The 24,468-nt window shown below is 59.9% G+C and overlaps 2 protein-coding genes across 2 annotated transcripts; one reads left to right on the top strand and one right to left on the bottom strand.

Annotated features, from left to right (window-relative positions):
- Positions 1-508: 508 nt before the first annotated feature.
- Positions 509-15,808, bottom strand: DCST1 (DC-STAMP domain containing 1). Its single transcript, XM_056122804.1, has 16 exons — positions 15,496-15,808; positions 15,131-15,256; positions 14,983-15,057; positions 11,850-11,978; positions 10,673-10,812; positions 9,920-10,121; positions 9,693-9,836; positions 9,136-9,257; positions 8,024-8,181; positions 5,464-5,563; positions 5,274-5,369; positions 5,058-5,184; positions 4,737-4,853; positions 3,666-3,808; positions 3,398-3,511; positions 509-802 (listed from the first exon to the last, which is right to left on the bottom strand). The coding sequence occupies exons 1-16, from the start codon at positions 15,806-15,808 to the stop codon at positions 551-553; spliced, it is 2,358 nt and encodes a 785-aa protein (XP_055978779.1). The 3' UTR covers positions 509-550.
- DCST2 (DC-STAMP domain containing 2) lies at positions 15,807-24,226 on the top strand. The gene is made up of 14 exons (XM_056122803.1): positions 15,807-16,062; positions 16,511-16,681; positions 16,884-16,985; positions 17,215-17,412; positions 18,162-18,227; positions 18,696-18,909; positions 18,988-19,145; positions 19,371-19,535; positions 20,959-21,126; positions 21,209-21,309; positions 22,495-22,625; positions 23,567-23,694; positions 23,928-24,021; positions 24,103-24,226. Exons 1-14 carry the CDS (start codon positions 15,807-15,809, stop codon positions 24,224-24,226), a joined length of 2,076 nt encoding a protein of 691 aa, XP_055978778.1.
- The last annotated feature ends 242 nt before the right edge of the window (positions 24,227-24,468 follow it).

Below are 24,468 nucleotides of genomic sequence, written 5' to 3'. Positions count from 1 at the left end.
GAAGCTCCGCCCCTCCCGGGTCAGGCCCCGCCCCCATACGGCCCCGCCCTCTAAGAACCAGGCTCTGCTCCGTCCCTCCTGAGTCAGGCCCCGCCCCGCCCCGCCCCGCAGTCAGGGACTACTCCCGGGTGTTCCCGCCCCTCCCAAGAATCAAGCCCCGCCCTCCTAGAGGCCCCGCCCCGCAACCGGGATCTCCTCTCGGGTGGCCCCGCCCTCTCCCCTCGAGGGTTCGGGGGCGGCAGGAGCCGCGTTACCTGCTACTACGCAGGGTGGGAGTCCAGGACCGGTCCGACCCGCTTGGGCACTACGTTCCTCCCGCTGGGCTAGGGCTCAGACCTAGCTCCTTCGCTGCCCTTGGCCTCACCGCCCGCGCCCAATTCTGCAGCTGGGATCGCCAGAGCAAGTGTATGCCAACTGCGGGCGGAGCAGCGCCGGGCTCACCCTCCCGTACTCAGGGCACCTGCGAAGCATGAGCAGCAGAAACGTTTTTTATCGGATAGGGAAGGCATTTTATCGGATAGGGAAAAGCAGGGTGCGAGAGCGAGTCCCTTCACTCCGCGTAGGTAGCGTCGTCATTGCTATCGCTGTAAGCGGAGGAAGAGAGCTCCTCTGGGGGTGTGCAGGCCGGGCACCGCTGCAGCATGTCGTCCCAGCAGGACCGACAGTACACGGCCTCGCATCCCGACGTTGGGCACACATAGGATTCGTGTGTCTCGGGTGCCTCGCACACCACGCAGTGCCGGCGCAGCCAGGGGCGCAGGAGTGGACAGCGGCGTTGCAACCAGTCGGCCAGGCGGCGGCGCTGTGGAGAAGCGAGGAGGGTTTGAGTTGGGGAGCGAGGCGGAAAGGGAAGGGTGTGGGGGAACTGGCAGCGCCTCTCAAGGCCTAACAATGCCACGTGTTGGATACAGCTGGGTTGGCCCAGGGTGCTATGGAAATAGATGGAGAGAGCTTTCCTTCCTCCTGGGTGATGGAGTGGCAAAAAATGCAGCTGGGAACCGCGCCCTGCCAGTTTGGAGGAGCAACAGAGATCACTTGCCTTTCCCCTAACTCCGTTCCTGGGAGGGAGCGACAGGAGCACACAGAGTGAACAATTAAATCCGTCGGGAAACAGGAATACCCTGATTCCACGAGGTTAAGCTATGTTCTCCCCACCCACCCCGACCCCCGCAAATTGCATGGCCACTAAATCACATCTTTGCTCAAAACTTTTACTCCAGAAAAAAAAAATTTTTTTTTCACCCCAGGGGCCAGAGCTATGATAGTACAGCAGGTAGGGCATTTGCCTTGGACATGGCTGACCTGGGTTTGCTCTCCGGCATCCCATATGGTCCTCTGTGCATCACCAAGAGTCATTCCTGACTGCAGAGTCAGGAGTAACCCCTGAGCATTGTCTGGTGTGGCTTAAAAACTGTAGCTCTGTAGCACTGTCCTTCTGTTGTTCATTTGCTCGAGTGGGCACTAGTAATATCTCCATTGTGAGACTTGTTGTTACTGTTTTTGGCATATCGAATATGCCACGGGGAGCTTGCCAGGCTCTGCCATGCGGGCAGGAGACTCAGTGGCTTGCCAGGTTCTCCGAGAGGGACGGAGGAATCGAACCCGTGTTGGCCGTGTGCAAGGAAAACGCCCTATCTGTTGCGCTATCGCTCCAGCCCAGCTCAAAAACACACACAAAAAACCAAAATGAAACAAAAATTTACCCCAGCGGCTGGAGCAATAGTGCTGCAGGTAGGGCACCTGCTGTGCATGCGGCCAAACTGGGTTCAATCCCTGGCATCGCACATGGTCTCCTGAGCATCACTAGGAGTAATTTCTTTCTTTTTTTTTTTAATTTTTATTAGTGAAACACCATGAGGTACAGTTGTAGACTTACAAATTTTTGTGCTTGGGTTTCAATTATACAATGTTCGGGTACCCATCCTTCCACCAGTGCCCATTTTCCACCACCACTGATCCTGGTATCCCCCCCACCGCCCACCCCCCACTAGTAGTAATTTCTAAACGCAGAGCTAGGAGCAACCTCTGAGCATTGTCAGGTGTGGTTTCCCCCCCAAAAAAAAACAAACAAAAATTTTTACCCCATAAGCCCAGGAGCTATTAGTGGGTAGGCCATCATGCAGCTGACCTGGGTTCAATCCCTGGCACCCCAGGATGTTGTGACTCAGGGGACCCTGCTAGGAGTGACCCCTGAGTGTATACAGCCAGGAATAAATGCTGAGCACTGCCCCCCAAAAAACAAACAAAAATTTACTCCAGGGATGGAGCAATAGTATAGCAGGTAGGGCATTTGCTTTGCACATGGCTGACCCAGGTTCAATCCTCAGCATCCCATATGATTCCTCATGCACTGCCAGGAATAATTCCTGAGTGCAATGCCAGGAGTAACCCCTGAGCACCACAGGGTGTGACCCATAAAAAGCCTCCCCCTAAAAATTGACCCAAGCAGAGGAGATAGCTCAAAGGACAGGAACAGGTGTCACATGTTTCCCCAAAGCATGGCAGGAGGTGGCCCCCTCAGCACTCTGCACAGTTCTGTACTCTCAGTTTGAAATAAATGCCCTTCACATTGCCACCTGCTCATCAAAATATAGGTCCATCCTGGCAACACCCTGATGGAGTGGTTCACTCCATTTCACAGGCAGGGAAAGTACAGGATTTCAGTCAGGCTCCGGATGGCAGCTCTCAGAGTTATAAGGGGAAGAGGCAGGGGTCAAACCCTCGCGCTGCCCCCACTCTGCACTGCTCTGATCATAGAGTGAGCCTTACGAACTAGGCCCTCCCCCACTCTTCAGAGGGAGAAATGGGTCCAAGAGAAGGGCGGCCAAGATCACAGGGCTTATGGGAGAGTATAGACTGGAACTTGCCTTTCCATTTGCCTGTGCCCTTTGAGGAGGCCCCCCCTGCCCCCCCCCACGACCCTCCTCTGAGCGAAGCTGAACACCTGCTCTGAGCCCCTCCAGTAAACCTGCCTTTTGGCCTGGATACTGCATTTCCAATGATCCCCTTTGGCTTGACTCCCCCTCCCCGCGCTGTGCTATTTACTTCTAGGCCACACCTGGCGGTGCTCAGGGCTCTGCACTCAGGAATTATTCCCAGCGGGGATCAGGGAGCCCTAGACGGTGCTGGGGGAGAGAACCCTGGTAAGCTATCTACCTGACAAGCGCCTTCCCCTCTGTCCTATCTCTCCAGCCTTGACTCCCGTTATCTGCTTCCTTCCTTGGGGATCCACTGTCTGTCTTAGGCTTGAATGGGATCTTGGGGTACAGAGGTGGTCACAAGCGAGACCCCCAAGAGCACGCATCACGCGCGCTGCCCGCCCGGAGCGCCAGCTGGCCTGGCCCGGGCCCGGTGTGGGGGAGCGCCGCCGGGGTGCAGGGCCGGGCGCTGAACTCACGGGGGCGCTCTGCTGCCGCGCGCGCCGCAGGACGGCGGCCCTTCGCAGCCGGGTGAAGGCCACTCGCTTCCGCAGCAGGTCGTTGTAGAGGAACAGCACCCGCTGCTTTTCTCGCTGGGGACGGAGAGACGAGGCGGCGGCCGTGAGCACGAGCGCCGCCGCCTCCAATCAGGCCGGGCGGCGGAGCACGCGTGTTCGCGTGCTCGCGTGCCCGCGTGCCCGCGTGCATGCGCACGGGAGCGGAAGGGGCCCCGGGGTCCGGTTGCACCTTGGGGAAATAGAAGGCGGCGATGACCCTCCGCAGCCGGTAGCCGAAAGCCTGGAGCAGGCAGAGGCTCACGAGCACGGCGACCGGGAGCACAGTCCTCATGTAGGCACCGGTGCTCAAGCTCACCGTCTGGGGCAGGCAGGCTGCAAGAGGGGTACATGGCTCAGGTCCAGGGCCTGGGGATGGGGGGGGGGGGTTGGGGTGTGGCCCGCTAGTGGTGTGGTTTAGGTCACCAACCTGCCCTCCCTCCTCCTCCTCACCACTCCCCTGTATTGTATAGCTGACCGCCCAATTCAGGTTTTTTTTGTTTTGTTTTGCTTTGTTTTGTTTTGTTTTGTTTTGTTTGGAGGGTCGGTGCTCATGATTTACTCATGGCAGGCTCATGGGATCTAACCCAGGTAGACTGCATACAACCCAAATGCCCTACCCACTGAACTACCGCTCCAGCCCTTCAAAATTCAGTTCTGTGCCTTTGCTTCTAGGTGTTTGGTTTGGAGGCCAAACGTGCAAATGGTGCTCAGGGGCTACTGCTTGTGGGGGTCGCTCAGTAATCACTCCCTAGGGGTGCTCAGGGGACCGTGCAGTGCTGGGGCCATAGTACAAAGCTCAGGTCTTGCCTTGCTGGCAGCTGAATCCAGTTTGGTCCCTGGCACCATGTGGTCCCTGAGCATCTTCAGGACTGAGTGCAGAGCCCAGAGCTGGGAGGAACCCCCTGAGCACCCCTGAGTATGGTGCAAACCCTCCCCCCAGTAAAGCTTGCTCCAGCTGGCCCACTGACCCACTCTCAATTCTGGGAGTACCAGGGCCCATGTGCCTTGTCTGCACGACATGGCACAGGGAGAGGAAACATCCATGCACGGAATTCTGGGGGCAGTGCTGCTCCCGAGGCTTGGGACTCTGTGGCCCAGGCCTCAGCCCCAGCCTGCTTGACCCAAACCTGCCACACCTCAGCTCATCAAACCCGATGCTGCCCCATTCCAGCCTGCCAGCCCTTCTCTCCTCCCTGAAAGGACCCACATCTCCCCCTCCCACTCCCTCACTCTCTGGATGCAAACTTTCTGTGTCACTCACGCAGATTGTTCGATTCCACTACCGTTTCCGAGGACGTGTTCAGGGCCCCAATGGTTTTCCGGAGGAGTCGGGCAAGCATGGAGTCTCCCTCCACCTTCACCTCTAATTTATGACTGCCTGAGGCCAGGAGAGGAAGGGGTCAGACAGGAGAAGGGAAGGGGGGGGGGCTCTGAGAGAGGCCAGCCCTCCTCCTCCTGTTGTAGGTGAGAGCCAGCTGGAGGCCCAGGGACAGCGGCAGGTCAGGGGCTCAAGTTGAGATCTGGCCGTTGGAGGACAAGGAGGGGCCCCAAAGAGGACAGGTAGGCTGGGTGTCCGGCTCACTGTGGAAGGAGTACTGTAGGAAGGAGTAGTGGCGGATGGTGTCGAAGATGGCGAAGAGCGCCCAGTCCAGGCCACACACCAGCAGCAGCAGCAGCAGCACTGGCAGCGTCTCCAGGAGCTCCCGCACCTGCGGGCCAGCCAGGCTGGGAGTGGGCCGTGCCCCCCCACTCCCCACAGGCTCCCCACCCCTCTGCTCTGGCCCTCGGCCCTGCTCACCACGTTCCTCATCTCTGAGGCCTGAATGGTGGGTTGGAAGGGGAAGATGACGGCTTTCCTCTCTGCTTTGCGGAGCGGCAGCAGAGATGTTCTGCCCTGAAACCCCAAAAGTGTGTGCAGGGAGGGGGGCTGGGTCCCCGCTGGCCCTGCTATACCCCCCCCCATGCTGCAAGGGCCTGCCCACACTCACCAGCTTCTTCCTGCGTGCATCGATCTGACAGAAGTAGGTGCTGATGTAGATGTTGTCGAAGCGGATGTCTCTGTTGTAGCTGTCAGTGTAGGAGAAGCACCTGGGGGTGGGCGAGGTGGGCACCTCTGCTTAACCATCCCCATGGCGCCCCATCTTACACTTCCTTGGGACCCTGGCATTCAGCTGAGCCACGGGGGGCAAAGGGGCCCCTTAGCTGGTCTATGAGAAGACTCTCTGCTGCCCCCCAAGGCCTACAACTCCTGGAAGGTGGGCTGCACACAAGCAGAGCTGAGGCCTTGGCAGGCACTGGGAGGTTGTGCTTCAGAGCCTGTGTGTGCGCCCCCTGGGCTACGTGCGGGGCGAGCAGAGTTGCAATAGGAGGAGCAAAGAGACCACAGGATGGGGAGACCTGTCAAGGCTGTGGCAATCACCTGATCCTGTGGACCCCCACATCCCCCCTCAGGTCCCTGCCTCTCTCCTGAGACCGTGGAGGGAAACTCTTGTGACTTTGTGACTTCATTCCAGACCTCTCTCCCAGACCTGAGGACATTCATGGTTCCTCTGGGTGTGACTGTGCAGGGGCCGCAAGGTCCCACAGAAAACTAGTTTCCTAAAGAGCAACTGTTCCTTGCTGGAGATGTGCTTAAAACTGCAGCGCTGGGGACGGAGCGACAGTCCAGCAGATGGGGCGCTTGCCTTGTATCAGTGGAGCTGGGTTCGATCCCTGGCATCCCATACAGTCACCTCAGCACTACCAGGAGTGATCCCTGAGCTTAGAGCCAGGAGTGAGCACTCAGAACAGCCGGGTGTGTCCCCCGCCAAACAGAAACAAACAGACCTACCACCCCACATTAAATAAACCTGTCAACTATGAAATAGAGGGCCAGAGCGATAGCACAGCGGGTAGGACGTTTGCCTTACACGCGGCCGACTTGGGGTTCAATCCCCGGCATCCCAAATGGTCCCCCAAGCACTGCCAGGAGTAAGTCTTGAGTGCAGAGCCAGGAATAACCCCTGAGAGCATCGCTGGATGTGACCCAAAAAGTGAAAAAAAAAAAAAAGGAAATAGATGCTGTCGGGCTGTTCTGTAAAAGCCTTTTTGCCTTTTTTTTTTCTTTTTGGGTCACACCCGGCAATGCACAGGGGTCACTCCTGGTTCTGCACTCAGGAATTACTCCTGGCGATGCTCAGGGGACTATATGGGATGCTGGAAATTGAACCTGGGTCAGCCAGGTGGAAGGCAAACACCCTACCCGTTGTGCTATTGCTCCAGCCCCTGTGTTGCCTTCAAGCTAGAAGAGAAGGTAAAGGAAGGCTGTGAGCGCCCCCTCGTGGTGGCTGGGCTGCAGCCTCACCCTGCCCTCTGGCCAGCTCTGCCCCTGGTGTGAATGACCTCACCCAGGTTGAAAGCCCGGAAGTGGCTTTTGACTCTTTGCCTCCTTCCTCCCCTCCCCACACTGTCCCTTGGACCTGCCACCCCTTTCCCCTTCCTCTGACTGTTTCGGGCCAGCTTCCTGCTCCACCCCCGGCCCCACTCCTGAACCCGACGCTGCCCCAGTTGAGGACCCTCAGGCAGGCTTTCTAGAGTGTTCTGGCTGGGCTCAGTCAGGCAGTGTCCTCACCCTTCACATCTTTCAGAGGCCAGGATGAGGCCTGAGAGAAGGCCCTTTCTCTCTGACCGTCCCCCATCTGCAATCCTTCGGGCTCCAACTTGTGGCTCCAACACCTGACTGAAAGGCAACCGCGCGCTAACCCTTGAGCCTCCTCTGGTTTGGGGGTTTTGTTTGTTTTTTGGGGGGAGCACATCCAGCGGTGTTCAGGGGTCACTCCTGGCTCTGCTCTCAAGAATCACTCCTTGTAGTGCTCAGGAACCACATGGGATGATGCCAGAGATCAGAATTAGGTCAGCTGCACGCAAGGCAAGTGACCTATCGGTTGCACTATTGCTCTGGTCCATTTTACGGATGTCTCTTTTCTAACCTTTGGAGGGCAGGAGGCTGGCCTGGTCACCTTCATCCATTCCGGTTGACATGTCCAGCCCCCCCCCCGCCCGTCCCTCAGGCAGGGCACACGGAGGAGGAGCCTCCACAGCTTCTGTGCCCAGCTCCTGCCCACCCCGGGCCTTAGGGGGTGGGGTGGAGGCAGGGAATGGAAGGTCCAGAGGTCAGCAGGGGATGGGAGCAGCGGGGGCAGCCCAGCTGGACGCTGGGCTGGGTGGGGTTGGGGACTTTGGTCCTCATGGAAGGAAAGTAGCTGCCGACACGGCATGTGGGAGAAAATGAAAGCAGAGGGAGATGATAAAAATGGCACAAAGTCGGAGCCAAGGGGAATATGAAGGGCAAGAGGGAAGAAAAAGAGAAATCAAAAGTCAAAGTGAGCCGCAAAGAAGCAGGCGCGGGACAAAGGCGGGAGCGGACTGTCGCTCTTTTCAAGTGGCAGGGCTGGGGTCACGCTTCTCAGGGCCGCGTGTCTCTGTCTCCTTGAGCATGGACGCAGAGGGGCCCAGCCCTGCGGGGGACCCGCCCAGGGGGGGGCAACCTCCCCAGGCCCTGCGGCTCACGTGTGCAGGAGCAGCAGGAAGGTGCAGGAGAGCAGCAGGCGCAGCAGCGCCAGGGACCACTCCAGTTGGGCCTCCCGGCGCCTCACGTAGTCCTGCGCCTCGGTGCTCACGTGCTGCCAGCCCGCGCCCACGCCCACCAGCACGGCCTGCTTCTTCTCCTGGGGGGCAGCGCACAGACCCTCAGTCTCTCTCCTCCATCCCCTCTTCTACCTGCTCTCCCTCTTCCCCACCTGCTCTCCCTCCTCCCCCACTCCTGCTCTCCCTCCTCCCCCACTGCTCTCCCTCCTCCCCCACTGCTCTCCCTCCTCCCCCATTGCTCTCTCTTCTCACCTGCTCTCCCTCCTCCCCCACTGCTCTCCCTTTACCCCACCTGTCCTCCCTCCTCCCCCACATGCCCTTCCTCCTCCCCCACCTGCCCTACCTCTTCCCTCATTGCTCTCCCTCCTCCCCCACTGCTCTCCCTTCTACCCCACCTGCCCTCCCTCCTCCCCCACTGCTCTCCCTCCTCCCCCACTGCTCTCCCTCCTCCCCCATTGCTCTCTCTTCTCACCTGCTCTCCCTCCTCCCCCACTGCTCTCCCTTTACCCCACCTGTCCTCCCTCCTCCCCCACATGCCCTTCCTCCTCCCCCACCTGCCCTACCTCTTCCCTCATTGCTCTCCCTCCTCCCCCACTGCTCTCCCTTCTACCCCACCTGCCCTCCCTCCTCCCCCACTGCTCTCCCTCCTCCCCCACTGCTCTCCCTCCTCCCCCACTGCTCTCCCTTTTCCTCACCTGCTCTCCCTCCCCCACTGCTCTCCCTTCTACCCCACCTGCCCTCCCTCCTCCCCCACTGCTCTCCCTCCTCCCCCACCTGCTCTCTCCTCCATCCTCTCTTCTACCACCTGCTCTCTCTCCTCCATACCCTCTTCTACTTGCTCCCTCCTCCCCCACCTGCTCTCCCTCCTCCCCAACCTGCTCTCCCTCCTCCCCACCTACTCTCTCTCCTCCATCCCCTCTTCTACCTGTTCTCCCTCCTCCCCACCTGCCCTTCCTCCCCCCCACCCGCTCTTCTCCTGGACCCCTTCTCCCCCCCCCCCCCCCGCACGTGCCTCTTGCCGTGTGCTTTCCTACCCTGAGCTCGATGCTGGCTGAGAACTCCTGCCTGAGCCCCTGGACAGATTGGTTGAGGGAGTCATAGGTCTGCCCAAAGTTGCCTTCCACGGGGATCCGACTGCGGCACCAAACCTCCATGACTGCGGGCCAGAGAGCCGGGGCAGGTCAGGGCACACCCCCTCTGCTTCACCTGCTCTTCTGCTCTCCTGTCTCTGTCCATGATGTGGTGGCACTGAGCCCTTCGCCTCCCCAGTGCCCTGGTTCTCCTCCCCGGACGACGCCCCATCCCCACATGGGCAGAAACTCTTTTACACACTCAGTGGTTTGCCTGGGCCACACCTGTCAGTGCTCAGGGCTTATACCGGCCTCCGTGCTCAGGGGTCCCTCCGGGCAGGACCTGGGGAACCGTTTGGGTGAAGGGGATGAAACCCCCATGGGCCACGTGACCATCCTGCTGTCCTGTCTCTCCGGCCTCCTCCTGCTCTTCCCCTCAGTCCTCCGAACCCTCATAGGGCGCGTGCTGGGGCCAGGCTCCTCCCCAGGCCCATGGCTTCGGCTCCGCAGCCCAGGCTGACCCTTGGCGATGTTGCAGAAGAACTTGAACTTCATGGGCAGGCAGAGGAGGTGTCTCAGGAGTGGGACCCCGATGCGTTGCAGACAGCGCTCATGCTTCTGGTCGAACCAGAGGCGGCAGCTGTGGATGGCCTTGTCCACCACATCTGGGGAAGGCACGGGGTCCTGAGACCCCTGCCACGGCCTGCAGCCCGGCCGCCTGGCCCTACCCGGGGCGGGGGGCACTCACAGGAGCAGCGCAGCCTAGTCTTCAGCTCGTACATCTTCTGGGTGGAGAGGTGGATGCGGGGGGCCCGCGGGAGGCGGGCTGGCGTCTCGGGGGCCGCGCTGGCCTCGGAGGCGTAGCCCTGCTCACTGCTGACCTGGGCGTCCAGGTCCTTGAAGGACTTGGAGATGTTCCAGGCCTCAGATTTCAGGGTGTCTTTGCTGCTCTGAGGTGGGGTCAGGGGTTGTCAGGACAGAGCTTCCTGCCCGACTGCCCCTCCCCTTAAGTGGCTGGCCTCTGGGTGCATCCCCGCCTAGAGGGAGCCCAGGAACCCCTGAGCACCCTCTTGCCTCCCAGCCCCCCGCCAGCCTCCCATCCTGGGCCCGGCACCACCCTTGGACTTGACCTCCGCCCCCACTGCTGTCTGTATCCCTCAGTTCCCCGAATTCCCCAACCTAATCGCCCCCCCACCCCTGCCGTCCTCAAAGGTTTCAAACTTCCCGAGGCCTGGCCCCCAAGCTCCTGACACTCGACTTTAGCTGCCAAGAGCGGTGTCCCTTCCTGACACCCCTTGTGCCTGGGCAGTGGGGGAGGGTACACTGCTCTGGGCAACTGGGATTGGGATGGGACGGTCCTGGGGATGGAGGCATGAGCAGTGCACGGGTCCAGGTACATCTCCTGCAAACACAGAGTGTGCCTGTCGCTCCCACCCCCACCCCGGGAAACTGGGCACCAGCTCCCTGCCCCCAGGACAGGGAGCCCCCGAGGAGGTCCCACCAGGAGGTCCTTGAAGACGGTCCGCAGAGGTGTGGTGGCCACGCGCCAGGCTGCCCGCGTGTTGTTGACCTGCAGCTCCACTGTGCAGCCCAGGGACGCGATCACCTCGTTGAGGTTATGGCGCAAGTTGGCCACGGGCCCTGTGGGAGGGCCTGGTAGTCAGCCCTGAGCGCCCAGCAGGCTGCTGGAGGGGCATGAGGTGGGTTAGGGCTCACCCCGTGGTGCTCAGGATCACTCTTGACAGGCTCCAGAGACCCTGTGTGGTGCTGGCTTTCAACAGGGTCAGTCCTGTGCAAGATAAGCACCGTCCAGGCTGTCTCTGGCCCCAGAGCTTATGGTTTGGACCTTTTGTTTGTTTTGGTTTGGGGGCCACACCTGGCAGTGCTCAGGGCTTGCTCCTGACTCCGCACTCAGGAATTACTCCTGGAGGGCTCGGGGACCATATGGGGTTTCGGGGATTGGACCCAGGTCAGCTGCGTGTAAGACAAGCGCCCTCCTCGCTGTACTGTTATCTCTCCAACTCCTGATGAACGTTTTGAACGACTCCTGCCCTGCAGAGCGACCACCTCCTTAGAGCCGCAGAAGCCCTCGAGGGGAAGCTCAGGCACGTTGCTTTTGGGTTTTTTGGTTGTTGTTGAGGCCAAACCTGGTCATTCCTCCATGCTTATTCCTGTCTCTGTGCTCATGGATCACTCGAGCCAGACCTAGGGGACCCTGTGGGATGCTGGGTTGGTCATATGCAAAACCTTACCCTTGTCCTTTCTCCAACCCCAACCCATGGATACAGTATGTTTCTTTTTGGTTCAGGGTCACTCCCAGAGGTGCTGGGGACTGTGAGGGCCTGGAGATCAGACACGGGCCTCCGACGTGCAGGCCCTGCTCTCAGCTCCTTGAGTTCTTTCCTTGGCCCTGATTTGTCTTTTGTTTTTCACTGTCTAGGGCCTGCACCTGGCCATGCTGGCACCCAGAACACTGCCTGCTGTGCTGGGGATTGAGCCCAAGACCTCAGGTGTGATACAGTATGGGCTGTAAATGTACAAGGCCCAGAGAGGTTGAGGACCTCCCTCAGGGCCACACAGCCTGCTGGGGCTGTGGGGACTGACTGGACTCATGGCCTTTCTTCCCTCGGGTTCCTGTCGTCAAGGTTGCTGCTGAGTGCCTGTGGGCACATACTCACCCTCGTAGATGGCAGCCAAGGCATATCCCAGCACGAAGAGTCGGCCCTCCTTGCCCAGCATCTTGGGGACGAGCAGGAGAGTGGCACAGCGGATGTGGGGCGAGGTCCCCCAGCCCAGGGCCCCCAGGCCTGCGGAGAGGCCAGAGGAGTCCACTGAGAAAACTGCCCCAGCCCCAGCGCTTCCTCCACTGTTCCCTTCTCCTTTTATTCGTGTGTTTTCTTTTTTTTTTTTTTTTTTGCCACACCTGATGGTGCCCAGGGGTTACTCCTGGCTCTGTGCTCAGGAATCATTCCTGACAGGCTCAGGGTGGGATGCCGGGGATCTAACCCAGGTTGGCTGCATGCAAGGCAAGTGCCCTACCTGCTGTACTATCATTCAGGCCCCTACAACTCCCTTCTCAAACCACCATCACACGGCCCAGGTTTCTGCTTACACCGACTCTGCTCCCTGCCACTCAATCATTCATTTATTCTCAGTGAGAGTCCCGCTCTCCCACTCTGTCAACTGTGCACCCAGTAAAGCTACCAGGGCTGGCTCTGTACTGTGTGTGTGTGTGTGTGTGTGTGTGTGTGTGTGTGTGTGTGTGTTTGCGATGGGTGGACACACAAGAGGAACTGCAGGGGCAGAGAGAGCAAGAGGAAAATTCTGGAACCAGACATGGTACTCAGAGTAGCTGGAAGAGAGTTCCGAGCCCCCTGCATATTCCCCAGCACCTCTGTGGGAGCTCCTCCAATCTTGGTCCCCAATTCCAGCCCTTCATCTCTTCCTCCTGGAATGTTCTAGCAGTTTCCCATGTGGTCTCGGCCAGGAGACAGTGCGCTCCTGGAAGCCCATAATCCAGGGAGACAGACAGCCGAGTAAACAAATGACTGCAGCCCAGTGCGTCTGTGGGAGCCGCCGGGAGCGGGGATTTCTGCAGGGTGGGTGGGGTAGGGAGAACCGGACAAAGGACGTGATGTATCAGCTGGGCCCTCGGGATGACTAAGTGTTGTCAGGAGCGCAGACAGCTCTCGGGGCCAACCCACCGCAGCAGCTGCTCAGGCAGCCCAGAAGGTTCCAGGGGTCTCCCAGCGATCCCCAAAGCCTCCCCTCCAGCTCCACACCAGTCCCCAGCACCCCGTGGCACCTAACAGCCCCCCTGTCTTCTGCCGTGTGGCCCAGGCTTCAGTTCTCACCAGGCAGCCTGAGCAATCACGTGAAAACATCCACAGAATCATAAGTCCTGCTTGGGCCACACATGGACAAAAAGCCCAGCATCCCACGACGGGCTCTGCAGACCGTGCTGCCGGGGATCCGGCTCTCCCAGGACCCCATGCATCCAGGGCTGTGGCCAAGCTCCCCCTCATCTGGAGCTTCCCCGAAGTGCGCCTGGCCAGCCGTGCCCTCCACCCACTCTGCTTCACCTGGTCCTGCAGGTTTGCAGCAAACCCTCCTGGTGCCACCCAGCAGTCTCTCTGGCCCTGCTTCCAGTTGCTCTAACACTTGGCTTTTGTTCAAGGGCTCATGCCTGTCCCTGCCCTGGCCCCTGGGGGAGACACGGCTGGGTCTCACCCAGTCCTGCCACAACAGGACATTCAAAGGGACTTTTGTGGCCTAGACTTTTTGGCTAAAGATTCCAGCTGTGGGGGTGATAGTTCACAAAGAGTTGCCTCATGCTCTTTCTTTGTTTTTGTAAGGATGGGCGCTTGGGGGTCACAGAGAGGGGACAGAGGGGAAGGTGACTGCTGTGCATGCAGCCAGCCCAGGTTCGATCCCTGGCACCTCTGAGGGTCTCCCAAGTTCTGCCAGGAGTCAGCTCTGAGCACTGCTGGATATGGCCCCAAACCCAAAACCTGGGGCCAGAGCAATAGTCCAGCAGGGAGGGAACTTGCTTTGCATATGGCTGCCCTGGGTTCGATCCCATATGGTCCCCCTGAGCCCTGCCAGTAGTAATTCCTAAGTGCAGAGCCAGGAATAAGCCCTGAGCATCGCTGGGTGTGGTCCCAAGACAAAAGAAACTAGCAAACAAAAGTGATAACTACCACTTCGCTGGAGCGATAGTACAGCGGGTAGGGCATTTGCCTTGGACGTGGCTGACCCGTGTTCAATTCTCAGCATCCCATATGGTCCCCCGAGCACCTCCAGGAGTAATTCCTGGTGCAGAGCCTAAACATCGCTGGGTGTGACCCCAAAAAGCAAAGAAACAAAACAAAACAAAACAAAAACACAACGACTGAGAGTTGGGGCTTCAAAAGAAAATAGCCAGAAAGTGGCAACAGAGAGGCAGGAACCTGGCAGACCCAGGTTCAATCTCAGGCACTGCTGGGTATACCCCCCACGCCCAGAAAAAGGCAAAGATACCAAAGGAATCTGGCTGTTCTTGTGCTGGACTCCAGAATGACTTAGAACCATAGTACCTGGAAGCGTTTCAAGGGTGAGAAGCAGCCCTCTCTGTGATCGAACACTTGTAAGAGGATATTCTGTTCTTGCTGCCCCAACGCCTCCTGACACAATATGCCAGTTCAAATGTCACCTTCTCCAGGAAGCCCTCTCTCACTTCTTCACCTAAGGTCATTCTCAGCCTGTCTCACAACCCGTGGCTGACATTTTTTTCATACTACACATCAGCATTGCGAATGCCATCTATTTCTCCTTCAGATATTCTGGCTCTCCACTAGAGTGTCAATTCCCAAAGAACGGGTGCTGGTCAGACATCATCACTGCCCAGGCGTCCACGGCTGATGCCTAGTGAATGACTGATCAAAGGAACCCGTGAATGAACAAATGAAGGCTGGCTTGGGCGGCACCCTGCAGTGTTAAGGGCTGCTCCTATCAGTGCTCGAGGATCCTATGTGGCGCCAGGGATCAAACCATGCTGTATGCAAGGTCACAGTGCCTTAAGCCCTGTCCTGTCTCTGCCCACATCCTGTCCTGTCCCCCCGAGACAGATTATCAGGAGGAGCCACAGGAGAGGAGGGCTCCTGGGGGCACTGAGGCCTGCACTGGGTCTCGAGGTGCACTCAGTCTGCAGAGACCCCTGGTGATGAGGACTGGCTTCTCCTCCTGCATCTCCCCTCATGGTGGCAGAGGCCCCAAGGGACCCTTGAGGACCGAGGGGCGGGCTCCACGCATGGGGTTGCCGCCAGCACTGACCTGCAGCACCATACAAGGCTGCCATCTTCTGCTCCTCGTGGATGTTCATGGGGTTTACCAGGAGCTGAAAGAGACCTGGGGACACAGGGTCCTGCAAAAGGCTCAAGACGGGCCCCCACCCGGCCCGACCCGGCCCCCACACACTCACCTAGGGTCAGGAGCCCCCCAGTGCCTGCCCCCAGCAGGACCGCAGTGAAGGGAAATTGGCCGGGTTGGCGCTCCAGGAAGCGGTTCCAGGGGGTGGGCAGCCCCCAGCGCAGAAGCCTCTGCACCGCTGCAGGGTGAAGCGTGCACGGCTGAGCCGGGCCAGCTCCGCAGGGTCGGGGTGGACAAGTGAACAGGTCAGGTGCAGGAAGCTGGGAATCCCCAATGGGGGTGGGGCGCCCAGAGAAGGGGAAAGGCTCAGATGGGTGAGTGTGTGGACCTCAGGGTTCCTGGTCATCTGAGAGGTATGGCGGGGGGGGGGGGGGGAGGGGGGCGCCAGGGGGAGGCGCTGGGCTGCTGCCCACTCACTGGTGCGCGCCAGCTTCCTTTGAGGTCTTTTTGCTCCACCCTGAAGTTCTGTGTCCATGAGTCTGGGGGCCCAGGTGTCAGCCCGGAAGGTTCCTCCGGCACACTCAGGTTCTGCAGCTCCCCTCTCCCACGGCCTGGCTGAGAGGGACACGAAGAAGGAAATAGACCCCGCCTGTCCCTCCTGGGACTTGCGGAACCAGGTACGGAATTCTGGGGCAGCCACAGTGAGGAACCTTAGAATTCGGCGAGAGCCACAGAACCTGAGGTTCCTCCTAGAGACGAGAACATTGAGGCTCGCTGCCGAGTCCAGCATGAAGGCCAGCTCGCGGCCCAGTGGGGCCCAGGAGCCCAGCATGGCGCGGGCGACCGTCCGGAGCGTGGGGGGCTTCGCCTTTGGCCTGGCACTGGCCACGGCCTATGGGATCCTGGAGTTGGTGGTGGAAGGGCGCAGCCCCTGGGGGTGCCTGGTGGGCACCTTCACCTTGGCGGCCTTCCTCGGCTTGGGCATGGGCTTCTCGCGCCAGGTCCGCGTCACTGTCCTTCTGGTGCTTCCCCAGGCCTTCTCGAGTGAGTGGGGGAGGGATGAGGGAGAGACAGGGCGGTGGTGGGGGGTAGGGGGGGTAGTGGCAGGGCACACCTGGCAGTGCTCAGGGCTCACTCCTGAGCTTGGGGCCCAATGCAATGCTGGGGCTTGCTTGTTTGTTTTTTTTATTCCTTTTGGGTCACACCCAGCTAGGCTCAGGGGTTACACCTGGCTGTGCACTCAGGAATGACTCCTGGCGGTGCTCGGGGGAGCGTACGGGATACCGGGGATTGAACCCAGGTCAGCTGCGTGTAGGGCAAACACCCTACCCATTGTGCTATCACTCCAGCCTCTCGTGCTGGGGCTTGAATCCAGATCGGCTCCATGCAAGGCAGTCGTCTTCCCTGCTGGACCATTCCCCGGCGGCCCCAGAATGTTCGAAAGTGTTCTGTGGGGACTGGGCCCTGGCTCTGAGGATGCTGTCCCCCGCAGAGCAGGGCCGGACGCTGCTCCTGGTGGCTGCCTTTGGGCTGGTGCTGCAGGGCCCTTGTACCAACACCCTGCGCAACTTCACCCGGGCCAGCGAGGCTGTGGGCTGTGGGGCAGAGCTGGCCCTGAACCAGACAGCGGAAATACTGCAGCGGGCACGGCAGCCCCTCGTCAGTAAGAGCCGCACTCTGCTCCCCCCACCCCCTTTCCCCTGGCAACAGACCCATCCGAAGCACCGGTCACAGGCGTGCAGCCCTGTCCCTGGTCCTCTGTCCCTGCAGACACTGCCCATGCTGGGTGACCACCCCCCTGCCCCAGAGCCCCGGGGGGTATCCCGAGAGCCATCCCTGTAGTGCTGCTACCCACTGCACCTCAGGTGCCCTGAGCAAGATCAAAGCCATCGTGATAAAGGCCAAGGAAGTGGCTGACAGGGTGCGCAAGTTCTTCCGCGCCATCATGGACAACGTCAAGCACGTAGGTCAGTGCGGCTGCACGTTTGGGGTTCCTCGGGGAGGGGTATTACCCCCTACCCCCCCAGTCTCTTTGCCCTGATCCCTGCCCAGGACTCCCAGGCCCCATCCGGGTGCTGAGTGGCTGTCCCTAAAGCTGCCCCTCAGGACTGGCAACAGGCCCCCAAAGCTCAGGCACTGTCCCCTGCAGAGAGACTGAGGTTCCCTGCCTGGCCCCAGCCCTGCCTCCCGTCCCAGCCAGGACGCTGCGGAACGTGTGGTTCTGGCTCCTGCACATCGGGGACGTGTGCAACGCAGAGCTGGGCAACCCCTACACGAAGTGCGCGCACGTCTTCGACGACGCCAAGGCCCACTGCATGCAGCTCATCCCCCACGCCTACTACCTGTGCTACGTGCTCATGCCCTTCAAGCTGGTGCTGTGTGGGCTGGCCAGCGGTGAGGGCGCTGGGAATTGCGCCAGCTGGGCAAAGGCAGGGGTCAGTGCAGGGAGGATCTAGGGCTGCTGGGACCAGCATGGAGGGACAATGAAAAGGGGACTCATGGTGGGCAGAGCGAGAGTACAGAGGGTAGGCCCTTGCCTTGCACGCAGCTGACCCAGGTTCGATCCCTGACACCCCCATCTGGTCTCCTGAGACCCGCCAAGAGTGATCCCTGAGCAGAGAGACAGGAGTAAGTCCTGAGCACTGGTGGGTACGGCCCCAAGATAAGAGAGAGAGAGAGACAGAGACAGAGACAGAGACAGGAGAGGAAGGAAGGAAGGAAGGAAGGAAGGAAGGAAGGAAGGAGGGAGGAATGAAAGAAGGAGGGAGGGAGGAATGAAAGAAGGAGGATAGAGGGAGGGAGGGAGGGAAAAAAGGAAGGGTACTAATGTGGTGTGGGGGTGGTGATACGGAAAAATCAAAAGGGGTAGAGGGGGACCTCAGAGGTCAGAGGGGGGGAAGGCGCTTGCATGCCTTGCATGTGACTGACCAGGATTTAATCCTTGTCACTGCAAAGGGCCTCTGAGCCCGGTCAGGAGTGATCCCTGAGCACAGAGCCAGGATAAGCCCTGAGCATGTCAGGTGTGAGCCACAAAGCAAAACAAACAAAAGACATTGACTCCCTGGTCCACCTGGAGGAAAAGCAGAGGGCAGGAGTGTGGGGGCAGGCGGCGCCCAGGCCCTGCTGACCCGAGGCTGTCTCAGTGGTCCAGGTGTTCTGTGTCATCCCTCAGTACATCCAGCCCTTCCTGCGCCAGACCATCGGCACCCGTGAGTGGCCCCTGCTGTCCTGGGCAGGCGCGGCACCTGCAAGAGGGGTCCCCCGCACCCGCTAGACCCAGGCCAGGCAGGGGGACTCCCAGAACAGAGGACACAGGAGCAGGGAAGGACCCCAGAGGTGGTCCTGGCCCATGTCTGTGCTGGACAGGTCAGAAGAAAGCCAATTAGGGTTGGAAAGATGGTGCAGCGGGCATGACATAGCCTGGGCTGGAGCCCCAGCAAGGCATGGGGTGGCTCAGCCCGGCCGGGAGTGATCCCTGAATGCTGACTACAGATCAAAAGACAAAACCAGGGAACTGGAAGAACAGTGGGGTGGAGGCGCCTTGGCCAGCCCTCAGAGCAGGAACCCCGAGGGAGGTGGGGGGTGTTGGTGAGGTCGCCTCTGCGGCGCCTCCAGGTCCCGGGCTCCCCACCCCATCCCCTTCCCGGCTCACCACTACCCGGTTCGCTGCTGCCCAGCGGTGATCAAGCTCATTAACCGGGTGCGGCGGGAGTTCGAGTTCAACGTGACCGCCACGCACTACTTCTCCGTGAACCTCAACGCCTCGCGGAGCCTGTCGCAGGTGGCGCTGGACCTGCACGAGGCGGTGGGCCTGAAGGTGTACCGCGTGCGCGAGGTGCTGGCGCTCATGGGGTACAGCACCCCGCTGCTGCTCATACTGCTCTACCTCCAGTGAGCGGCAGGGGGCGCCGGCGGGAGGGGCGCGCTTGTGGGGCTCTGCGCGCCCTGAGGCTCGCCCCTCGCACGCAGAGCCCTGTTCTACCGGTACCGGTATCTGAACTGGGACCATTTCGACAACATCTACATCACCGACCGCTTCCTGCGCATGGAGGCCCTGCGCGCCAGGGCCGGGCTGCCCACCGTGCTGCCCCTCAGCGCCCAGGAGTCGAAGCATTACATTCGGCCGGGTGAGGGGGCCCTGACCCTGATCCCCAACCCAGGCCACAGGGATGCGGGGGTGGGGGGGTGCCCAGACGGCAGACAGGATAGGGAAGTGTGCTCAAGGCCACAGCACGGGCAGTCTTGGCTGTTGCTGGGCCCTCTCTTGAAGAGAGACCCTGCCTGCAGAGCCCCTTCTCAGAGGGAGGTGGGAGATTGGACGCCTCCTAGCCATGTCCCCACCCCACCCCCAGGCTCCATCATCCTGTCCAGGTGGGAACAGCTGCTCTACCTCCTGTCCATGCTCCGCCTCATCCGCCACATCTTCCTGGTGCTGCTGCTGGTCTTCCTGGACTACGCTGTCTTCTGGGTGCTGGACCTGGCCCGGTACCACCTGCAAGGAGAGATCGTGGCCCGCAGTGAGTCCCCATACCTCTCCTTGCTCCTGACTCTCACCTGACTCCCAGCCCCTGATGGAGCTTTCTTCTGATGGTGCTCAGGGCCGACAGCACTCAGGGATCACTCCTGGAGGTGCTCAGGGGACCCTGTGGGACGTTGGGTTGGTCACATGCAAGGTAAACAAACACCCTACCTACTAGGCTATCACTCCAGTCCTGAGTATCCCTGATTCTTTTTTGTTGTTGTTTTTGGGTCACACCCAGTGATGCTCAGGAGTGACTCCTGGCTCTGCACTCAGGAATCACTCCTGGTGATGCTCAGGAGACCATATGGGATGCCGGGGATTGAACCCAGGTCTGCCATGTGCAAGGCAAGTGCCGTCCCCACTAGACTGTCACTCCAGCACTGAGGGTCCCCCATTTTTCACCTGCCTGGTCCCCCTGATAATGCAGTGCCCAGTTCCGTGTTGTGCTTGAGAGAAAGTAAAGTGGATGGGCACTTACCTGGCATGCAGCTGACATGGGTTCAATCCCTAGCGCTTCCCCTGAGCACTCCTGGGTATGTCCGCAAAAGAGAAACACAAGGTTGTACCCTGACAAGAGTAGTTGAAGTCACAGGTTCTAGAGGCCGACTGGCCAGATGCAAGTCCAGCTCTGGGCTCTTCTCTAGCTCTTCTCGACCTCGAAGTGCTTAAGTTTCCACATCCAAGCCATGGGGTCATGATGGCACCCACCGGGCGGAACACAACTCAAAGGGCTGGGCCTGTGCTTTGGATGCGGGAGCCTTGACTTGGAGTCCCTGAGCACTGTGCTAGGTGAGGCCTCTGAGCACTGTTGGGTGTGACCCAAAAACAGAAAACAGAAAAGGGGAAAAGAGTGTAAACAAGGAGCTGGAGAGATCGTTCAGGGCTAAGTCACTTGCCCTGCTTGTGGCTGACCCAGGTTCCAACACAGCACCACATAGGTTTCCTGAGCACAGCCGGGAGTGACCCCTGGGCCAGAGGGGTCACAGAGCCAGGAGTCGATTTGCCACACTGCCCCCACCCCGCCAAACAAAAAAAAGAGAGAGAAAGCAAAAATGAAAGTGGATGAGAAAGCATTAAGTCCAGTGCCTGCTACCTGGTCAGGACACAGAAAACACTGTTTAGTAAGTGTTCTAAGGGCTTCATCAGGCAGGGCACTGGCTCATGGGCCAAAGGTCTGGGTCATTTCAGAGCCCGTGGCCCAGGCAGAACAGGCATCAGTGCCAGGCAGCTGCCCGTGGAGCAGTCCCAGGAGCCAGGGCAGATGTTAGGCTCCAGGGTACCAGGAGCGGCTCTGGGGTATCCGAGGTCCCGGGAGCAGTGATGCAGAGGTGCTACCCGCCCACTCCCCTTCCTGCTCAGGAAGACACGGCCCCCCTGACTGGCTGAAGGGCCCCCCAGAGTGTCCCCGTCCTGTGCAGGCCCCGTGCTGGTCTCCATAACAGTGAAAGGTGAAGGCTACACGGGAACCATCTTCCGGGACCTGGTGTCGGCCTTCGAGGTCCTGCAGCAAGGGAATGTCAGTGTCCTGTCTCACCGCTGCCTCCTGCGGCCCTCGGAGCCCGACCCCACCAGTTACATAGCTATCGGTATTAGCACCTTCTGGGGGAGAGGGCAGTAGGGCGGGGCTGAAGCTGGTGCCTGTGCCCACCAGCTTCCTGCTGTGCCCAGGTGCCATGTACGGCCTGTGCTTCTTCGTCACCCTGTTTGGCAGCTACATCAGCCGGCTGCAGCGGCTCATCTGCGCGTCCTACTACCCCTCCAGGGAGCAGGTGAGGCCCTGGGCCTCCCACCCCAGCTGCTCCCCTCCTGGCTCGTGGCCTTATTGTGGGGGATCTTAACACCCTCCAGCGCCCCCAGCCTCTCCTCTCTGCAGGAACCCCCAACCAAATGCCCTACTGGGAGGTCTGCCACTCCAGAAGGCGCTGGGAGAAATGATGCCTCTTGGGGGTGGGAGCGGGAGAAGCAGCCTTGATGCTGCTGCCCCGGGGTCCATCTCTGGCAGCCTCTGTGGCCCCACCAGCCAGGAGTCATCCCGGAGGGTAGAGCTAGGAATCAGCGCTCAGCACTACCAGGTGTGATGCCAAGGGGGTAAATAAAAAGAGAGGAGGAAATGATGCCACTTGAGACAAGCAAGGCTTCCTGGGGCAGAGTTTGACTCCAGCTTTGGTTAAAACTTTGGTGGAAGGGGCTGGAGCGATAGCACAGTGGATAGTGCGTTTACCTTTCACATGGCCTGGCCAACCCGGGTTCGATTCCCGGCATCCCATATTGTCCCCCAAGCACCGCCAGGAGTAATTCTCGAGTGCAGAGCCAAGAGTAACCCCTGTGCATTGCCAGGTGTGACACAAAAAGAAAAACAAAAAAAAAACTTTGGCGGAAGCCGGAGAGATAGTACAGCGGGTAGATAGCTTGCCCTGCACACGGCCATCCAGGGTTCAAATCACCAGCACAACCCAGGGGCCCCTGAGCCCTGCTGGGGTGATTCCTGAGCGCAGAGTCAGGTGTGCTCCCCACAAAAAAAAAAAACAAGACTTCAGTGGCCAGGTAGGTCTTGGGGGGTGCGTGGAAGCTGGGCCCTTAGTCCTTGCTCACAAATCATCTGCCCAGTCCTGATTGTTCGTCCATTCCTCTGCTGTCCAGACACTTTCTGGAGCTCAGACCTCCAGGCAGCCAGACGGGCTCTCCCCAAGACGCTCGGTTTCCAGTGCAGCAGGGGAGTGGTGGTGGTGGGGGGGAAGCGTGGGAAGCGGGGGGAGGGGGGGCAGGGGAAGCAGGCGGGGGGCGGGGGGCGGTCCAGGAAACCCAGAGAAGGAGCCTGCAGAGGTGCCCTCCCAGGGAGGGGCGTGGGAGGGACCCAGAGGCACTTAGGGGAGGAGAGGCAGGGAGTAGGGAGAAGGGAGGGGGTCCGGGAGAGAGGTGGCAGGAGCGAGTGGTCGCCCCCATCTGTCCCCTAGGAGAGAATCTCTTACCTCTACAACATGGTTCTGAGTCGCAGGCACACCCTGTCAGCGGCCCTGCACCGAACAGTGCTGCGGCGGGCAGCTGACCAGGGTTATGCGAGTGTCCTCCAGGTGCTGGCCCAGAGGTGAGCCCGGGAAGACAAAGCCTCATATGCCACTGACCAGGATTCGATCCCTGGCCCGCCTAGCGTTCCTGAGCCCCACCAGAGTGATCCCTGAGTGCAGTCAGGAGTCAGCTAAGGGAGTCCTCCAAAACCAAAGACACTTTTATAAGGGCTGGAGAGAGAGAGTATAGCAGAGAGGCACTTGCCTTGCCCGTGTTCGACCTGGGTTTGATTCTTGCCACTACATATGGTCTTCTGAGCCCACCAGGAATGATCCCTGAGTGTAGAGCCAGGAGTAAACCTTGAGCACAGCTGACAACCATTGTGGCAACCAAATTAAAAAAAAAAAAAAACCTCGAGTAAGCTATAAATGGGATGTTTGCTGTGCTACAAAAACCTAATCTGGTGGCCCACCTTGCAAGTTGATGACAACTTGAGAAACTTGGTCCCTAGAGCATCACTGGGTATGACCCCCCCCAAAAAAAAAAACAAGGAAGAAGAGGTTGAGGCCAGTATAGACCCCCTCAATCCACCCAAAGTGGGGGAGGCTGGGCTGGAGAAAAAGGTGTTGCTCTCTCCGTGCTGTTGGGAGGGAGATTTGGGGTTAGAATTGGGGGCTGAGGGGGTGCCAGGGAGATAGTACAGCAGGTAGGGTGCATGCCTTGGACACAGCTGACCCAGGTCCATCCCAGCATCCCATATGGTCCCCCAGGTTATTTTTGAGTGCAGAGCCAGGAGTAACTCCTGGGCATTGCCAGGTGTGGCCCCCCACAAAGGAAAGAGAGGACTGTGGGGTGAGGCGTGGAGGGTGGAGGAGGGTGGGTTGTCCCATGAGGGCTGGTGCCAGGCTGCAAAGGTCTCCAGACCGGGAGGGTGGGGCTGGGTCGTGCAGGGTGGGGTGGGGTGGGGTGTGTCGGGGTTCGCCCTGCTGAGTTCTGGGACTCTTGGCTCCGGCTCCTCAGGTGCTTCTACCTTGTCCCATTTCTGAGTCACTTCTGGCTGCCCAAATCCTACTGCCTGGGGTGTGGACAGACCCAGGAACAGGTGGACACCGAGAGCTTGGTGCCCTGTAGCACCCCAGGCTGCAAAGGTGAGGTGATCCCCATGGGGAGTCACCACCCTCCCACCCCCACCCCCAATCCCACCCCCTATCAGGGACCTGGCACGGTGGCCCTGCCTGCCTGGGCTTCTCCCTTCTTCCCCTCCTCAGGGACAGGGGCCTGCTGGAGGCCCATCCTCACCGATCCCCACTCTGGCTGGAAGGTGGGAACGGGGAGGGGGATGGAGGTTAAGGGCTGTGTGGGGGCCCCTTCGCCCGCCCAGGTCTCTTCTGCCCCACCTGCTTCCGACTCCTGGACAACACTTGCCCAGTATGCTCTGCACCCCTCTCCTACCAGGGCACAGTGGACCTGGAGGGGTGAGTCTTGGCGGGGCAAGAGGGGGCAGTGGGCACAGTGGTCTGCGGCCCCTGCCCGACTGAGGTGCAGGAATTTTCCAGGGACTCCAGTGATGAGGAGGGACTGGAGCTCCAGCCAGCCGCCACCTGGAGGAAGAACCCTGAGCAGGAGTGGCTGCTGGGAGCAGGGGACCCCATGCTGGCCTCCAGCTCGGAGTCCAGGTGAGCTGGCACGGGGGGTGGGGGTGGGGGGGGCTGATGAAGGAGACACTGCCGCCAGGACTGAGGGGCATGCCCCAGGACGGGGGTGGAGAGGGTCAGAGGTAGGGTGCTGAATGGCCAGCTGAGATGGGTAGGGGCTGGTCAGAGGCAAGGGGGGAGAGCTGGGGTTGGGGGCAAGCTGGAGGCAGGGGCAGAGGAGCATTCCAGGGGGAGGCCGTTGAGTGTGGAGAATGCGAGACATTCAGA

This window comes from Sorex fumeus, unplaced genomic scaffold (genome assembly GCF_029834395.1).
Source record: "Sorex fumeus unplaced genomic scaffold, SorFum_2.1 ptg000047l, whole genome shotgun sequence".
Taxonomy (NCBI): Eukaryota; Metazoa; Chordata; class Mammalia; order Eulipotyphla; family Soricidae; genus Sorex; species Sorex fumeus.
This window is presented reverse-complemented; position numbering and strand designations above follow the sequence as displayed.

What these genes read in the sequence shown, in the direction of transcription:
- DCST2 (XM_056122803.1), top strand. Translation starts at nt 15,807, where the DNA reads ATGAAGGCCAGCTCGCGGCCCAGTGGGGCCCAGGAGCCCAGCATGGCG. An exon ending in GCTTCCCCAGGCCTTCTCGA is followed by an intron (nt 16,063 to 16,510) that starts GTGAGTGGGGGA and finishes TGTCCCCCGCAG; the next exon opens with AGCAGGGCCGGACGCTGCTC. An exon ending in CTCATACTGCTCTACCTCCA is followed by an intron (nt 18,910 to 18,987) that starts GTGAGCGGCAGG and finishes CCTCGCACGCAG; the next exon opens with AGCCCTGTTCTACCGGTACC.
- DCST1 (XM_056122804.1), bottom strand. Translation starts at nt 15,808, where the DNA reads ATGCTGGACTCGGCAGCGAGCCTCAATGTTCTCGTCTCTAGGAGGAAC. An exon ending in CAGCCAGCATCGAGCTCAGG is followed by an intron (nt 8,182 to 9,135) that starts GTAGGAAAGCAC and finishes GCTGCCCCCCAG; the next exon opens with GAGAAGAAGCAGGCCGTGCT. An exon ending in AGTGGAATCGAACAATCTGC is followed by an intron (nt 3,809 to 4,736) that starts GTGAGTGACACA and finishes CCCCTCTTGCAG; the next exon opens with CCTGCCTGCCCCAGACGGTG.